At 42.3% G+C, this 19,253-nt stretch overlaps 1 protein-coding gene across 2 annotated transcripts in view; it reads right to left on the bottom strand.

The window, feature by feature from the left end:
* Positions 1 to 2,567: 2,567 nt before the first annotated feature.
* Positions 2,568 to 19,253, bottom strand: part of TMEM243 (transmembrane protein 243) — a 47,314-nt gene continuing 30,628 nt past the window's right edge. The window contains exons 3-5 of one of the 2 annotated variants that reach the window (XM_040343428.1): positions 15,529 to 15,579; positions 10,954 to 11,058; positions 2,568 to 2,897 (exon numbers count right to left, since the gene is read on the bottom strand). In XM_040343428.1, the coding sequence (XP_040199362.1) occupies positions 2,838 to 2,897; positions 10,954 to 11,058; positions 15,529 to 15,579 (216 nt within the window). In that variant the 3' untranslated portion in view covers positions 2,568 to 2,837. Of the gene's footprint in view, positions 3,135 to 10,953; positions 11,059 to 15,528; positions 15,580 to 19,253 lie in introns of both variants that reach the window. The other variant, XM_040343427.1, reaches the window with a different exon arrangement.

Here is a 19,253-nt window from a genome sequence, read left to right as displayed (position 1 = left end):
AACAATCGATGCAATGTTAGTACAGCGATCTCCTTGCTGAGCTATTGTGTTCTGACAGGGGGACCACTCTCCCACCAGAACACACCAGTCAGTGCTTGCAGCCATTAGCTGATCGGCTGCTGGTTTCCCAGCATCCTTGTTTGATCAGCTTCTGTCTAACAAGGACCTATACACATGGGCTGAACGTCATCCAGTTTCTACTGTACCAGCTGATTTGGGTCAGTGTGTATATGGCTTAAGAGTAGGGTTGTCCCGATACTAGTAGAGGTACCTATACCGAGCATTTCCCTGAGTACTTGTACTCTGGGCAAATGCTCAGATACTTCACCCGATACCTGGGCAGTCAGGGATGATCGGTGCGGCGGGGGGAGTTACAAGCACTGATCTGCCTGTATAAATTTTAATAAAGCCCGACAGCTTCTCCCCCAAACCCACCCCCCCCCCATTTTTAGATGCTTTAGTGAAATCTATACAGCAGTGATTGGTGCTTGTATATACCCCCCCCCCCCCCCCCCCCTCCAAAGACGCACCGATCACAGCGGACTGTCCCTGTATCCTCCTCCAGTCCCCTCTCTGTTCTGTTGTTTTCCCCCTCCACGCTCCGTGTCCCCCCCTCCATTCTGCTGCTCTCCCCCTCCGCGCCCCCCCCCCCCCCTGTTCTGCTGCTGTCCTCCTCCGTGTTCCCCTCCACCCCCTCTGTCCTCAATCTGTCAGGATCAAGAGCGAAGGTAGGAGCCGGTAAACTCGACTCCTTCCTTTTCCAAATGAACAGAGTCAGTGATCACTGACTCTGTCCATTCATACAACTGAAAACATGGTAACCTGTGTTTACGATGCTTCAGTTTATGAAAATACTGTCACATGACATAAAAAAAAAAAAAAAGTATCGGCGAGTACTTGTAAAAAAAAAAAAATGTATCGGTACCTGTACTCGGTCTTAAAGAGGTTTCCGGGCAACCCTACTTAAGAGATACCACATCATGGGTCTTCTAACTATGGCCCTCCCATTGTTCAGGAACTACAATTCCCATCATGCTTAGTCATGTCTGTGAATGTCAGAGTTTTACAATGCCTCATGGGATGTTTAGTTCCGCAACAGCTGGAGGGCCGTAGTTTGAGGATCCCTGTACTACATGTTTGTAAGGAAACAAGGGATGCCAGGTTGTATTTCTCAGAGCCACCTGCAGTGTCATGCACAGGAGCAGGGGGCGCCATGCAGAAACTTATTTGTTGCATCTCAGGTACTGGTAGAGCCATGTGGAGCCCTAAAAAAAAAACAGCAATCGTTGTCACCCAGAAAGGGTTGCTTTTCTATAGAACTGCAGTAATATGTCGGGATAGGAACAGTTCAGATCTAAACACTGTTTTCTAGAGTTGGGCTTCAAATGCAGTCATTTGAAGGGATTACCTTTAGTTCAAAAGCATAACTGCTTATGCTCTTCCATAAGCCTCTTAATCACCCCAATTAGATAAATTGTTGACTTCACTGGACAAGGCCTAGCAAATGTTGTACATGCACATTCCTTTTGTGTTTTCTCATTAAATAGTAAAGGGGGTGAACCCATCTGTCCAGCACATGACCAAATTCCTTATGCCAGTGCTGGGATTGAAAAAGAAGAATAAGCACTGGATTCTACTTTCTTTTGGTTTTAAAGTGGATGTAAACCTTCACATATACCCAGTGAAGTGAACAGCCTCAGATGATACACAGAGATGAAGCAAATCTCCCTATATAAGTTTCACATGTATATTTGCTTTCTTCAGCTTGCTATATTCTTTAGAAAGTGCACATCATGTTAGAAGGTTTTCTTCCTGTTAAGCACAAGTCTTGGCATACACTATGTGACAGCTAATTGGAGGAAAGGCGTGCACACACCCCCTCCACATAGGCAGAGGAAGGAAGACATGTGCAGAGCTATGCTGTGACTAGACCATCTCTCTGCTAATTTATAGCACCCACCCAGACACAAATTTCAGGATGGTTTTATTTTGGTTGTCTGAGAAGTTATCATGCTGATAACAGAAGAATAGAGTAGCATAAAGACAGGGGACTTAGTGCTTTGGAGAGAGATAAGAAAAAACACTACAGATATATGTGCCCAGGTCAGATTTCATGAATCTACTTAGAATATTTTTTTTACTAAACTCCTATCCAGCAGGATCTCTAATCACCGTATAATGATCCCCAAGAAGGCACTGGCACAGTTCAGCTTGCTGGTTATGGGCATTGGATGCAGCCCTACAACTCAGAAATAACCCTCCATTTAGGTGACTAAGCACAGGTTGTATTGATTTGTAATAAAAAGGACAAAAAGTCTACAACAGTGGTTCAACCCTGTCTCGTACCCAACAGGCCATGTTTTGGCAATTTCTCTTAACGAAAATTGCTGTCCAAAATACCAAGCAATTCTCCGATTTAAAGGAAAACCTGAAACCATGGCCTGTTGGGGGTACTTGTGGACAGGGTTGAGAATCCCTGCTCTACAATGTTCTGTAAGATACGGTAGAGACCAGTTTAGTAGCAAGTTATTTTTAGTGTTTAACCTTTTAAAATGTGAAGAAACAGATAAGTAAATTATTTTTATTTATTGAAACCCTCTTGTTCAAAAAATGTTTTCACAGCCTAACATAAATTTTGGTCATGTGAAATATAGTACTTACTGGCATCTGTTGCATAGTAAAAAGAAAATGGTATTATATTTAAACAAAATAAAGATTATTTAACATTTTGTGCAGTCTTTGTTTCTTCATATTTTTTAGTTAGTCCTTCAACTTAAAAAAACAAACAAACACACAAAAAAGAGAAAAGTGCCAGTCCGTGGCTCTTAGCAGAAGTTTTAAGTGCAACAATGGTTTAAAAGGTGAAAAAGTCCTTTATGGCAGTAACTCCTCCCTTCCTAAAAGGGATAAAAGGAAAATGTCAGTGCTGTTTTCCACCCAGTGTCTTCATTCTCTGGCATTGCCATAAAATATGCTTCTCAATGCAGTTCATGTTGTTTTGTTCCCACAATTCATTTCCCCACATCATGAAAATATAGGTTGGCACATATGCATAACATGACAAGTGAGAATAAAATGTAATATATGAGATTCCTAAACTTGGGCTCCAAGTCTCCTTGCCGGTACCAAAAAATCTGCAAAATAAATAAAAGTATTTCAGAGAAAGTCATTCAGCAGTAGAGTCCAAAAGTTGCCAGTGGCACCCAACCCCATCAGGTTTTATCCTTACAGATTTACCCAATGTAGTATCTGTAAACCAAGTAGGATACACCAGGGCTCGACAAAATCCGGGCGCCCGGTCACAACTGCCACAAGAAATTGTGACCCGACGCCCGGGGAAGCTTAGGCCTGCAGAAGGCTGCAAAGCCACGGCCTCAATTACCGGCCAGCGCGGGCCCCGGTAATTGAGGCCGCGGCCTTCACAGAAGGAAGCTTAGGCCTGCAGAAGGCTGCAAAGCCGTGGCCTCAATTACCGTCCAGTGCGGGCCGGGCGGTAGTTGAGGCCGCGGCTTTGGGGCCTTCTGCAGGCCTAAGCTACCTTCTGTGATCTGGCGCCATCTTGTGGTGGCCGTTGGCATTACAAGTAGTTACATTACAAGTAGTTACATTACAAGTAGCAAAACAGCAGTTCTAATGTGTTTTCATCTCCTTCCCTCTAATTTAAACCCCCAAACATTATATATATTTTTTATTCCAACACCCTAGAGCAGGGATATGCAATTAGCGGACCTCCAGCTGTTGCAAAACTACAAGTCCCATCATGCCTCTGCCTCTGGGTGTCATGCTTGTGGCTGTCAGAGTCTTGCTATGCCTCGTGGGAATTGTAGTTCTGCAACAGCTGGAGGTCCACTAATTGCATATCCCTGCCCTAGAGAATAAAATTAATTAATAAATTAATAAAATGTAATTAATAAATAAGACAGTAAAGTTAGCCCAATTTTTTTTATATTGTGAAAGATAATGTTACGCCGAGTAAATTGATACCCAACATGTCACGCTTCAAAATTGCGTCCGCTCGTGGAATGGCGACAGACTTTTACCCTTTAAAATCTCCATAGGCGACGTTTAAAAAAAATTCTACAGGTTGCATGTTTTGAGTTACAGATGAGGTCTAGGGCAAGAATTATTGCTCTCACTCTACCAATCGCGGTGATACCTCACGTGTGTGGTTTGAATACCGTTTACATATGCGGGCGCTACTCTTCTGCGCGCGAGTTTGGCGGGACGGGTGCGTTTTTTGCCCCTTAACTTTTTTAGCTGGCTCCTAGATTCCAAGCAAATTTGTCAAATCCTGGGATACACCAATATTGCTCCAGATGCTTTTCCTGGGTTCTTGTCCATCTAGCACTCTATCACTCTATGGGGTTGATTTACTAAAGGCAAATAGGAGGGTCACTTTGCAAGGGGAGTTGCACTGTGCAAGGGCATTTTTACCAGAGCTTGGTGAAATTTCAGTTTTCAAAAAAAACAACTTGCATGCAAGAAAACCCCCCCCCCCCCCCATTCTCTATAATTCTCTTGCAAAGCGAAACCTCCCGTATTTTTGCCTTTAGTAAAAGTAACCCCTATATATCAAACAAGGTATATGCCATGGACCAGCTACCAAAGCTTGCCAGTTAGGTTAAAGCGGGAGTTCACCCTAAAAAAAAAAAAATTAACATTAGATTGATGCTCATTTTGTCTAGGGGAATCGGATAGTTTTTTTTTAAATCGAAGACTGTCAATCAAAATAGGAACGCCCAGTCCCGCAGCCCATACCCGGAAGCGGCGGAGAAGATCGCTCTCTAAAACGGTAAGTACAGCTTCGATTTTAAAAAAACTAGCCGATTCCCCTAGACAAAATGAGCAGGAATCCAAGGTTAAAAATTAACATTTGTGGGTGAACCTCCACTTTAATGTTTGATGCAATAAAAATGTTACAAAAGGTTCTCTCAGGCACTACAAAAGGTGACAGAAAATTGTTCAGATCTTGTGAATTTCTAATGCCACTTTGCTTTTTGGGTAGTTTCCATCTTGGTTGATTCTGACAGCCCTAGCGAATGGATCAGACATACTATTACTGTATCCTGGAGAATATAAAATTATTATTACTGTCCCAAGAACATACATCCTCTGTTAAGGTTTTATAAAAAAAAAAAAAAAACAGCTTAATAAGAAACTGGTATTTGAAGAGATGAACATGTGTGGTTTGAACTTTTATGGATCACATGATTGCAAATTGTTCTGCACTCCTGTGACCCGTTTTTGTCACAAAGGCGAGGCACCGAGAGCCCTCCCGCCCCCTGCACAGCCCATCTCCCCTGTAAATGGTGACTCACTGTCACCACTTTCTGCAGCCTGAAGACAGAGCTGAGCTATCAGCAGTGTTTGATTGCTCAGCTCTCAGGCCTAAGGCCTCGTACACACGGCCGAGGAACTCGACGTGCCAAACACATCGAGTTCCTCGGCCAGTTCAGCCCTGAAGCCGCCGAGGAGCTCGGCGGGCCTAGAGCTCCCATAGAATAACGAGAAAATAGAGAACATGTTCTCTAGTTCCTCGGCGGCTCCATCGGGCCGAAAGTGTACACACGACAGAGTTTCTCGGCAGAATCCGGCTCTGACCGAGTTTCTCGCTGAATTCTGCCGAGAAACTCTGTCGTGTGTACGAGGCCTAAGCCTAGTACACACAAATTATTAATGTTTTTTCAACCCACTGGGTTTAGCAGAAAAAAAAAAAAAAAAGACAGCTCTGGTCGGAGCTGCTGTACTTCTGATCTGATGTTAGTACAGCGATCTCCCCCACTGAGCAGTTGTGTGGGGGGGGGGGAGACGTGTGCCCCACCCTGCCAGAACACTCCGGTCAGCGCTCTCAGCCATTGGCTGAGAACGCTGATAAGTTGCTGGACGAATGCTTGCTTACCAGCATGCTCGTTAGACAGAAGCGGACGGTTTCTGTCGGACCAGGTGACATTCACCAGTGTGTGTCAAGAGTTTTTTTTTTTCATTGAACCGCCCGATGTCTCCCGACATTTGGCCCTTGTATACTAGGCATTAGAGCCAGCAGGGGACTGATGCTGCCTCAACCTAGGCGAGTACAATTACATTTGGTTGTTTTTATGAATCCTGAACGTCTCTTAACCCTAAATGTCCTTAACAAATGTCGGGCCTCTATTCTGAACACCTATCCTACATGTTTATCTTTGTATAAAGAATACCATCAAATTGCTGCCCTCTTATATCCTTTCAACCTGTATAAGCTCAATACATTTCCATCTGGGAAAATAATAACTGAAAAGGGATCTCAGCCAAAAGATGTAACTTATCATTTACCATCATCCCTCCCATATCCTGCAAATGCTTTTGTATTCAAAGTTCACAAAAACAATATTATATACACTGGATAAATACATCTATCTATAGAGAAGATGGCACTCCTCTACACATGGCAATGCTCAATTTAGTTGTATGGTGAGGGTTTGTTTAAATAAGATCTATTAGGAAAAAAAAAAAAAGAGAATATATATTTTAAATAACACATGAATCATGAAAGCAACAAGTCTTAACCTTGTGCTTTCTTGGTGGCAACAGGCTACCTGGTGTATTGGGACCTTTTGCATCTCTATCTTTAATCTTCAATGCAGATGATCCCAGTACTGGATAGGCATGTATATAAAACATGGATTAAGTTCACCTAAAGGGGAGCTCCACCCAAAAAGGGGAAACTCCGCTTGTTCACACCCTCCACTGCCACAGTGGAAAAGGGGAGGGTCAAAACCAGGTACCTGCTTCCACTTCTGGGTAAAATCAACGTACAATGATCTTGGCGATCTACAACATTTCTGGCCCCTCCCGATGCCTTCTGGGAGACCACACAGGTCCCAGAAGACAGTGGAACATTCAGAAAGTGTGACTCGCGTATGCGCAGTAGGAAACAGGTTGTGAAGCTACAAGGCTTCACCTCCTGTTTCCCTTAGTAAAGATGCCTGCAACCACAGCCGATGGAGAAATCAGCTTGGGGTGCCAACATCGAGGGATCACTGGACAGGCAAGTGTCCTTAGATTAAAAGTCAGCAGCTAAAAGTATTTGTAGCTGCTGAAATGTAATTATTATCCTCGTACACACGATCAGTTTTCCAGACGGTAAAACTGTGGGGAGAGAGCTTTTGGTCGGAAATCTCGGCCGTGTGTATGCTCCTCGCAGCTTTTCCGACGGGAAAATTACCCAAAAACCACCAGACAAAAAGAGAACCAGTTCTCTTTTTTCTCGCCGGGAAATCCGGTGGACTTTTGTCCGGCGGTTTTTGGCAGTTTTCCTATGGGAAAAACTGCAATGGAGCATACACACGGCCAGGATTCCCAGCCAAAGCTCCATCGCAGTTTTCCCGTCGGGAAAACCGGCCATGTGTAGGGGAAAGACTGAACCGAGCAGGTTCTCAGCTTTGCCCTCTGGATTTCCGACGGGAACTTTTCCCATCGGAAATCCCGTACGTGTGTACGAGGCATAAGGGTTAGTTTGAGGGCTGTCTTGAGGTAGAGAATCGTTCACTCTGCCAAAAACAAACAATGCCAATCTCCTGGTCCCTAAAGCTTACAGGTCCACTCTTGCACAGGACCATCTTCTCAACTTCTGCCAGAGTGTTGAGGACAGCTTTACTCCCTCTACATAGTCTATGTCAGTGGTCATCAACCCTGTCCTCAGGGCCCACTAACAGGCCAGGTTTGCAAGATAACTGAAAAACATCACAGGTGATATCATTTGCTGCTCCGTGATTGCAGTATTCTAGACTGCATCTCCCCAAGGCAATACATAAAACCTGGCCTGTTAGTGGGCCCTGAGGACAGGGTTGATGACCAATGGTCTATGTGACCTCACAGCTTCTGGGTGATTTAGACAGTGGGTGGAGTTGGATGAACTATGACAGCTTCTGAAGTACATGTGACATGTACAAGCCAGCCTTGACTTCCTGGGTGTTAGGAGGAAGTGTTGCACAGGAGTCTATCAGGTTACACATTTAGCGCTGGAGCGGTGTTGTAGGACCGACTAAAAGGGTCCTGGGCCACAAGCAGACAAGTATTATGGTGTCCACACACGTATCAATATAATCCACGATTGACTCATCTGACTGAATTGAATAAAAGTCACTAACCAGAGATACTCGGTTTAAATCTAATTAGACAGATCTTAACAGATTTCAACGTTGCAGCATCAGTGGAATTATGCCGATTGCTTTTGCTTAAATGTGCAAATAACTGTGTGTGCCAGAGAACGGATTGTAATACAGATTGATTAAATATGACTGTTTATATTAATAAATGGAGAGATCATAATCTCAATCGCTATATTCAGTTGATTAAAAAGCGTAGAACAATACATAGCAACACTTCTTTTAGTATTTTAACCACTTCCCGACCGCCGCATGTAAATGTACGTCCACAGAATGGCACGTACAGGCAAATGGGCGTACATGTACGTCCTTGCCTTCTAGCGAGTGGGGGGTCCGATCGGGACCCCCCCGCTACATGCGGCGGTCGGATTCCCGCGGGGAGCGATCCGGGACGACGGCGCGGCTATTCGTTTATAGCCGCTCCGTCGCGATCGCTCCCCGGAGCTGAAGAACGGGGAGAGCCGTATGTAAACACGGCTTCCCCGTGCTTCACTATGGCGCTGTATCGATCGAGTGATCCCTTATGTAGGGAGACTCGATCGATGACGTCAGTCCTACAGCCACACCCCCCTACAGTTGTAAACACACACTAAGTGAACACTAACTCCTACAGCGCCCCCTGTGGTTAACTCCCAAACTGCAACTGTCATTTTCACAATAAACAATGCAATTTAAATGCATTTTTTGCTGTGAAAATGACAATGGTCCCAAAAATGTGTCAAAATTGTCTGAAGTGTCCGCCATAATGTCGCAGTCACGAGAGAAAAAAAAAAAAAAAAAAAAAAAAAAAAAAAAAAAAAAAAAAAATCGCTGATCGCCGCCATTAGTAGTAAAAAAAAAAATAATAATTAATAAAAATGCAATAAAACTATCCCCTATTTTGTAAACGCTATAAATTTTGCGCAAACCAATCGATAAACGCCTATTGCGTTTTTTTTTTACCAAAAATAGGTAGAAGAATACGTATCGCCTAAACTGAGGAAAAAAAACATTTTTATATATGTTTTTGGGGGATATTTATTATAGCAAAATGTAAAAAATATTGTTTTTTTTTCAAAATTGTCGCTCTATTTTTGTTTATAGCGCAAAAAATAAAAACCGCAGAGGTGATCAAATACCACCAAAAGAAAGCTCTATTTGTGGGGAAAAAAGGACGCCAATTTTGTTTGGGAGCCACGTCGCACGACCGCGCAATTGTCTGTTAAAGCGAGGCAGTGCCGAATCGCAAAACCTGGCCTGGGCATTAAGCTGCCTAAAGGTCCGGAGCTTAAGTGGTTAAATCAATGTTGAATCTTTTGCGATTGTTTGTATTCAGACCGATCACAAATTGCTTTGTGTATGTCCACCTTCAGGGAGATCTTTTTATCAGATGAGTTTAGAAAAAAACAGAGAAGCGTCAGTGAGAAACATAGCTGGAAAACAAAAGGTCTTCCTATCGGCTGTGACGTGCCAAACCTAGCATTGCAGAATGCAACTGTCATACTTAGAAAATATTTGCCCTGCGATAAAAAAAGTTTCCAGAAACTCCACCAGATCAGTAATGGTAATGATTTCTTTAGAACAACGCTTCCTGGAATTGTATTTATAGACGTAAAAGCCAATGAAAAAAAATAAAAAATAAAAATAGTTCTAAGCTTGTTCACATAGAATTCAGCTTTATTGCAAGGCAAAAATAAATAAAAATAGCAGCAACTGGCCGGCACAAATATAATCATTTATCAAGTGCCTGCAGTGCTCTTCCCTCTTCTTTCCAAGGGCAAAAACATGAAAGTTTACACCACAAAAATGCACCTCAGATCTGTTTGCATCTGCCTTCAGCCAATGAGGTGACCGGTATTACATCTGTGCCTCCAGATTGGCTAATGCCCTGTACACACACGATAGGTTAGTCTGATGAAAACGGTCTGATGGATTTTTCCATCAGTTATCCGATAAAGCTGATGATCAATCGTGCGTACACACCATCAGTTAAAAAAAGATTGCGTCAGAACGCGGTGACGTAAAACACAACGACGTGCTGAAAAAAAATGAAGTTCAATACTTCCAAGCATGCGTCGACTTGATTCTGAGCATGCATGGATTTTTAACCGATGCTTTTGCATACTAACCGTCGGTTTTGACCTATCGGTTAGGCGTCCATCGGTTCAATTTTAAAGCAAGTTCTACATTTTTTGACTGAAGGATAACTGACCGATGGGGCCCACACACGGTCGGTTTGGTCAGATGAAAAGGTCCTTCAGGTCTGTTTTCATCGGTTTTGACCGACCGTGTGTAAGCTAAATCCGATATGCGGAACAGTAGATCTTGCTTTTACTCTCGACATGTTTCGCGTACAAAACGCTTCATCAGGAGCATAGGAGTGTAATTCAGGTGCCTGGCATCTGAAAAGGGTCCGGACGCCTGAATAGGGAGTGGCTACAGTGCCCATTGATAGATTCATGCAATGCATGAATCTATCCATACTACACAGAGGGGGGTGGTTGGAGAGAGGGGGCGGCGCCCATGCACCCTTAATGGACGCACCGCCACTGGGGGGAGGGGGGGGGGGTGTGCCAGATTGTGTTTCCCTGCAAAGGGGAGGAAAAAAATAAAATAAACACTGGCAGTTAGGAAGTGGTGAAGAAATTCCCTTGCTCCCTGTCTGGTAAAACAGGGCAGTAAGTGAAGGTTACGTTTTCTAGCAGGGCCTCCTATAGCAGTAAAACTTGACCGGTTCTAATCTTTTTTAGTACTTCATTCTTGAATTCAAAAATTACAGAAGATTTCTGGAGCTCCATACCAATTTTCCCATGTACAGTAAAATACTTACCAGTATGAGACCAGTTATTGAGCACAGCAGTATGCAGAAGGCAAAGAAAACATTCACTGGTTTTGGAGGTGGTTGGGGAAATACGAAAGCACTGATAATTGTTACCTGTACAAAAGAAAATGACATAGTAAATTGAGGAAGTGAAATACATTTGCATTACAGAAAAAGAAAAAGCAGGAAACATAATCAAATCTGGAGCTCCCCCACCCGCGTATGTAGAAGATACTGCACGCAAATACAGATCTCTGGTTATACAGACACTCACACCTGTTAACTGAATGACTCGGAGAAGCGACCTTACCTACCTAGGGCAGTACCGACAGCCTTTTCTGTATTGGAACCCTCCCTGAAAACCCTGAAACTCCAACTATCTGAAATATCAGTTTATAAAATCTATAAAATAAATTAGACCTTAGGGTTTAAAGGAAGAAAAACAATCCTCATACGCCAACCTGTACCTGGGGGAGTGGGAGAAGGATTTTCTATCAGGAGATCATGCATCGATGTATGCAAGCCATATATTGTTATGGCAACGCTACATCGATGACATTTTGATTATCTGGGATGGTTCGGAGGAGTTGAAAAATACTTAAAACTCATGAACACCAACCACCTGAATCTATTCTTTACCATGGTGTATGACCTCAGAGAAATTTGTTTCTTAGATGTCAGCATATGCAAGGATATTGATGGCAAAATCAATAGCAAGCTTTATCGCAAAGGAACAGCTGGTAACACAACGTTGCATGCAGAGAGCTTTCACCCTTTAACTTTAAAGAACTCCATCCCTTATAGTCAATACTTACGGATTAGAAGAAACTGTAGTTCAGACAATGCCTTTCAAAAGGAATCGGATGAACTCTGTGACCGTTTGATGGCACGAGGTTACTCTAAAACAAGCCTTAGAAAGGCTTCCAATAGAGTCTTGGGAATCAAAAAAGACGTGATTTGATTTTCAAAAAGAAAAGAACATCCCTTGTATCATAATGACTTACTCGGATGCACATCTAAAAATCTGGAAGATTGTAAATAAAAACTGGCCCATCCTCACGGAGGACCCAAGTCTAAAAGGGATACATAACTCCCAAACCCCAAATGACTTTTAGGAAGGCAACATTCATTGGGAATATGCTCGTGCAGACTGAATATAAGGGTGAGAGTAGAGGTGATCCATGTAAAACTTTTGGAACCTATCCAATGCAGTACATGCACGCAATGCTTAGTCATTAGGTGGAGGGCCCTCCTTGGTACTCCCCAATGGGGATATCTTCAATTTGCGTCACTATGCCAATTGTAAAACACAAGGGGTAGTGTACATCATGATTTGCCAATGTGGAGCTTTCTACATTGGCAAAACCAGAAAAGAACTTAAGAAACTAGTGGAAAAACATGTATACAGCATGAAAATTGGGAACTTATACCTCCCATTGGGGAGGCATGTAGCAAGACAACAACAGTATAAAATGCCCAAAGTTATGTTTTCAGTTTTAGAACGTATACATATTCCACAGCGGGGTGGAGACTGGAATAAGGCCTTACTCCAGCGGGAGATGCGTTGGATCAGACGCCTTAAGGCCACCACCCCTCCTGGCCTTAATGAGATGGAGAGCTTCAGGCCCTTCTTGGATGGATTCAGTTCAGGGAAAACGGACTAATTCTTCCCTTTTTTTCTCTCCTATTGTCCTGGTTATTTTTTTTCCCCCCCATCATCACATTGGCCCCTGACCAGGGTTACCCCATCAACAAGATCATTGCGAATTCTTTTCAGTGGAACCCTGGGGGATCTTCTTGAGACACAGTGTACATATTTTTGGGGTTTTATTTATTCCAAGGTTATTGTTTAAATTTAATCATTATAATCTGTATATATTCATGTAAATTTTTATGCTCAGTACATCGATATGCCTTGGGCTTGCCTGACCCCGACGACATCACCGTGCTGCCCCTTTCCATTTCGTTCCGTCTCTGACCATTGGGTGCCTTCCCTATCATCCGGTGCCAGGGAAAGAAGTTTCATGGTTTTTCAGCCATGCCGTTTCCGTGGACTTCATGATCTCCTAGTTTATATTCTGGGGTTTAAATTCCTTGGCACCGCCGGTATTTAGTCCCTTATATCATGATCTATAGGGAATGCACATTCCACCGGGACCTAGGTGTTTTGGAGGTGCATCTCTTTGATCTTTCCCCTCTCCATATTTTTTGCCCTTTTTGTATATCCCTGGTGTCCACATTTGCTGTCCATGTACCTCTTTTCCCACTTCCAATATGGCGGCATCGGCGCTTCCGGTCTGGGTGCACTGATGCCATTGGGAATTGGAGGAGGGGACATCAGATTGCTGGGGAATGGATGCACATGTATAGGCATTTTATGAAGTGAGTTTTTTCTGCTTTTTCTTTTGTTTTTTGAATAACTTTATATCATTGAATATGATTAGTTTCTATTCAATTTATTTTTCTTTAGATTAAAAAAAGACACATTATGATATCCCTGAGGAAGATCAAATTGTAATGATTGTTTTGAAACGCAAAGGATGAGCCACTCTTCCATTCTACCCCCGTTGGGGAATTTTGTATTAGGCATTGTGTCTTTTTGTGATTTATATGCCTGTATTTTTCCTCTATAGGATATTGTATTGTTATGAATTTTTCTACTATTTTGTATAATAAATCAATTATTTTTTATATATTTTTTGATTATTATTGTTGCCCACATAATCCCAACCCTAGAGGTTTTCATATTCACAAGGAAGAGAAAGCTTTGCCGACTTTCCTTATCCAATCATGTACAAGCATAAAATGCTGCATCTGTCCCTTCTGAGTACATGAAGATGCGCTGCAACCGGACAGCCCAATGTCAGTGGATAAATTGCGGATAAGTTGCGTCTGGAAGCCACTAGAAAAAATCTTGGACAAAACTCTTGGGGCTCGTACACACTGCAGCTCAAAAAAGCTACTTTTACAAGCAATTGCACTTGTATTTCTCTGCCTAAAAGCTTGAAGAAGCTTGTGCTTTTTTGCATGTTTTTATTGAGCATAAGCGTTTTTTTTTTTTTTTTCCACGTCAGAGCTTCACACATTTTTGGGCACTAAAGCCCTGTACACACGGCCAGGAATCCCATCGGGGGGGGGGGGGGGGGGGGGAACGACGTTGGTTTTCCTGACAAGCTTGCCTTGCAAAGCCGTGCAAACAGACAGCCACTCAAAATAACCGCCGTTCTTTTGAATGGCAAGAACGCGGTGACGTCATCGACTACGACGAGCTGGTGTCTCGTCACATTCGATTCTGTCGCTGCCTTCTTGCTACACCCCACACTAACTTTGTATGCTACCACGCATGCGTCGAAGTGTTATCGAGCATACACAGTTTTTCTACACTCAGGTAAGCATACAGACCGGTATTCTCGGCAAGAAACACTCTGCTGGGAATCCCGACGGGATAATTTTCTCTTTTTTCCCGTTGGCATTCCCGGCTGTTTTCCTGACGGAAAAACTGCTAGGGAGCGCACACAGCCGGGATTCCTGGCCAAATGCTCTCCTGGCAGTTTTCCTGCCGGGAAAAACGGTTGTGTGTACGAGGCTTTAGGCATCATTTCTGCTCGAAACCTCCTCTCAAAAACATGAGTTTAGTAGGAGTTTTTTTTTTTTGCCTGTAAACTCCTGAAAAAGCCATAGTGTGCAAAAAATAATAATTAAAAAGCCTGTAAGAGCAGCTTCTTTGAGCTGCAGTGTACATGCGCCCTAGTGCACAGTCCATCCTCTATCTTGGCTGGAACTCCCTCTGATGGCTTCGGGGGGCAGCTAAATCTTGGCACACCAGGATGCACAGCCAGGACCTACAGTATTAGAACACAAAATGGGTAACAGACTGCGATGTGTTTTTTTTTTTTTTCCACAGGCAGCAAAGACAGTGACAGCTATTCACTCTGGTAATACACACCTATATGAAAGCAGTTTTTCGAGTCAACGTTAAGTGGTTTTAAAGGCTGAACATTTTTCTACCCTCATGCATTCTATGCATAAAAGTAAAAAATATCTTGTGTGCAGCTCCCCCCTTAATTGCCTACCCAATACGGATCCCGATCCAGCGTGGTACACAAGAGCCGAGGCTTTATCGGGTCTCTCCCTCATTGGCTGAGAGAGTGTACAGGCACATCTTAAATGTAGGAAGCTCATTAACGAACACTGTAACGGAACGTCCCGCACTCCAAGTGTAAACACAGGACATCTCCACACAATAGCAGGGTCAATTAGCACAGAGTACATACAGATGGCCAAGTTACTCTTACAATTAACCCATTGAGTTCAGAATCAACAACCAGTAAATAGTTCTTTACAGATATCCTGGAATATATTGTGGATAATAATTACATAATAGTCCCATTTCAGGTAGTCCAAGATATCATTTCTCAGTCATCCTATGCCCCTAGTGGACATGGGATGATTTTAGACATAAGAGGGTCCGAGTCTGTCACATTCACCAACTAAAACAAGGGAAAACTGGGACTGGTTTGTCAGGTACTACACTAGTACTAGAACAAAATGCATGGATGGCATTAAAAGAACATAAATACTTACCAGGACCAGAAGGGCTGTTAACACACCAACAATAATGTTGATGATTCTATCCTGAAAGCAGACAAAAAAAAAAAAGAAGGGGACTGTCATTTGCAATAATAATAATAAATTAAAAAAAAAGTACATTTTATATAACCAAGTGAATCCTGAACACAGGACATGGTTTAATCTCAGCTTGTAAACATTAGTCTCCTGCAAGCATTAAAACTCAACTCCTCGACTACCACTCCTGTTGGACAGCTTGGTCTGATTTTTTTTTATAAAAGACTTCACGGTTACATACTTGGTAAGGTTGAATAAAAAAACAGTCCAACCAGTTAAACCTGTATGCATGTACACACACACACACACACACACACACACACAATATTAATACATACCATACATGTTCAATATCCCTGTACATTGTGTTGGCTAAGTAACACATTTTTTTTTTTTTTTTTTTAAATGTATCCAATCGCCATATCTCTTAAAGTGCCTACACAGTGCTTAGGAGTGTCAAGTGTTTAAAGGGGGCTGTAAAGGTTGTTTTTTTTTCACCTTAATGCATCCTATGTATTAAAGGTGAAAAAAAACTGGCAATGACGGCCCCCCCAGCCCCCCCCGGCTTTACTTACCTAAGCCCCGAAAATCCGTGGGCTCGTTCCCGCGACGGTTTCCCCCAGCTTGAGTCGGCTCGTCATTGGATATTGATAGCAGCGCAGCCATTGGCCCGTGCTGCTGTCAAATCATATCCAATGACACGGCGCGCTAAGGGGTGGGGCCGATTGGTACAGTGAGCGGTTATAGCCGCTGGCTGTATCACAGGAGAGCTTTCCACCATGTGAGTTCGCTTGCATGAAGGTGGAAAGTTCTTAATTTGCTGTTGTAACACACCTGGGTAGGCTCCAGGTCGCATGCTCTGCGACCCTAGCCCACCAAATTTTGAAGCCTATTAGAGCCTCTGACTAATTAGGTGCTTATAAAAATAAAATCCCTTGCCGCTGTAATGAATGCGCCCAGTGTCCCAAAAGGGGCTGGACACATGAATAGGGGGTGTCCGCAGCGGAAATGGATAGATTCATGCTATGCAGTGTAATAGTATACTGTGTGTAACTGTCCCCGGACTATTTCTGTATTGTTCTTTTGGCTTTACAGAATAAAACCTTGCAAAATGAAAAAAATAAATAAAAATGTATATTAAAAAAAAAAAAAAAAAAATATTAGGACACATCGAAACTTGGATGTTTTAGTAGGAACCGGACAAATTTTGATCTGCTTATGGGTGGGCTGATTGTACTAAAGTCACTATAGCGATCAACTTCAGCACAACCAGCCTTTTTTTGCCTGATCATGCCAGCGGCTATAACCGCCAGCAGCGATCACTGTATTCTGCCAGTGGGGGGGAAGGCTCCCCACCAGCATAACACGATAGCACTGCGGAAGGGGTTACCCCTTTAATACTGACTGTGTTGATGAGGGAATCAAGCATTCCTCCCCTTTCAACCCATGGAAAAAAAAAAAAAAAAACACAAAACACACACAAACACACACACACACACCATAATGCATGGCCTGCCTAAGAGAAACAGCTTAGGAGCATCCAAAAAGTAAAAGCATCTTTACTGGCAGCTCTTATATTTCTATCCTGACATACCCCATATAAAGTGCTATTCTATTCTGAGGGTACTTAGGTTATCTTGCATTACGTCAACATTGCAATTATTTGTGCTCTTCATTACCTCTTCCTCAAAGCCATTTGAGAGCAATACTAGGTCATTTTGTACGCAAGAACATCTTGTGCAATAATCTCGAGAGTCATAAGTCAACTCCTCATGTAAAAGAATGAATGATTTAGTGCAGCTATCCACGTCTGAGGTTAGAAAAGTTTGTTGAAGGGTTTTTCCGATTTTACATTAAAGTTAAAAAAAAAAACAACATTACATGGGAAAAACAAAAAAAACAAACACAATTGCAAAAACTGTTCCCGATTATAAATCTGCAAATGAATAATCATGACGTGTTATGAAACATGCCTGAATTTAACATGCTCAAAAGACAAAAATAAAAATCAAGCACAATATAAAATGATCAGACAGTATGGAAACCAGCACAAAAAAAAATTATATATATATATATATATATATATAAAATAGAATATACTTCAATGTGCAGAGTTCACCAACCCACATAAGTAAAACTAAAATGTCTCCTTTATCCCATTTCCACTCTGTACATATTGAATGCATAATTCTAATAGACCCAAATGCTTTGTGTATATATATATATATATATATATATATATATATATATATATATATATATATATATATATATAAAAAATGCATCCATATTGAAACATAAAAAAATAAAATAAAAAAATAAATAAAAAAAATGTGCATGCATACATTTTTTGCATTGAAGCCTACAAAGCTTTGTGACCACAACCAATGTACAGACTCCCACAGACTATTCCTATGGCCCCAGGTCTGTATAGAGCAGGGATCTTCAAACAACGGCCCTCCAGCTGTGTGTGTGTGTATATAATATATATTACAGCTGGAGGGCTGAACCACTTTTTGCGATACGGCGTCACTTTAACTGACAATTACGCGGTTGTGCGGTGTATGTAAAATGTATTCCTCAGTTTAGGCCAATGTGTATTCTTCTACATATTTTTGGTAATCTAAGAAAAAATAAATACAAATCGCAATAAGCATATATTGATTGGATTGCGCAAAAGTTATCGCGTCTACAAAATAGGGGATAGATTTATGGCATTTTTATTATAATAAATAAAAAATTGTAATGGCGGCGATCCGCGATTTTTATCATGACTAAGACATTGCGGCAGACACATCGGACACTTTTGACACCAGTGACATTTATACAGCGATCAGTGCTATAAAAATCTGTATAAATGACACTGACGGAGATCACTGCTCCCAATGACAGGGTGCAGTAGATCCCTGTCATGTTGCTAGGCAGAACAGGGAAATTACTTGTTTACATAGGCATCTCCCCATTCTGCCTCTCCGTGTCACGATCGCGGGCCACCGGCGGACATAGAGTTTGCGGGGTGGGCGCACCCACTAGCCCACGATTTAAAGGGGACATACAGGTATGCCCATTTGCGCAGCCGTGCCATTGTGCCGACGTACATCGTTGTGCGCTGGTCAGCAAGCGGTTAAGAGAAGGGATGGTTTGAGGGCAGGGGCTGCAGAATGGCCTCATGCATCATGTTGCACCCTAAATATGAGTGCATTATTCATGGTCAGAAAGTCAGAATTAGCCTATAAAATGATGTGGTTGTTGGTAGGTCAAATCAAATGTTTACAATATCTATAAAAGGGATTACTGTGAGTGAATATACCCCCATAAGAATTCCCAACTACTGCACTCATTACAAAGCTCTATTGGCGATTGCTCTATAATTTGAAATAAGCAAATACAAAATAAATAAAAAGACCCCATGCATGAGAACAGCACCATTATTAGACCTTTATATGGGAAATCCTGTCACAGGGGTCACCATAAAAGAGAAACCAACAAGTAATCCAACTTACTATTAAGAACTGAAGTATAAGGCACAGTGGAAGCTGGCGTCAGACAAAGGTTTTTTTTATTATTTATTTTTTAACCACTTCCATACCAGGCACTTACGCACCTTCCTGCCCAAGCCAATTTTCAGCTTTCAGCGCTGTCGCAATTTTAATGACAATTGCGCGGTCATGCTACACTGTACC

The sequence above is a fragment of the Rana temporaria genome, chromosome 3, assembly GCF_905171775.1.
Source record: "Rana temporaria chromosome 3, aRanTem1.1, whole genome shotgun sequence".
Classification (NCBI taxonomy): Eukaryota; Metazoa; Chordata; class Amphibia; order Anura; family Ranidae; genus Rana; species Rana temporaria.
Note: the sequence above shows the minus strand (reverse complement) of the source record. Positions and strands in the feature narration are given on the sequence as shown.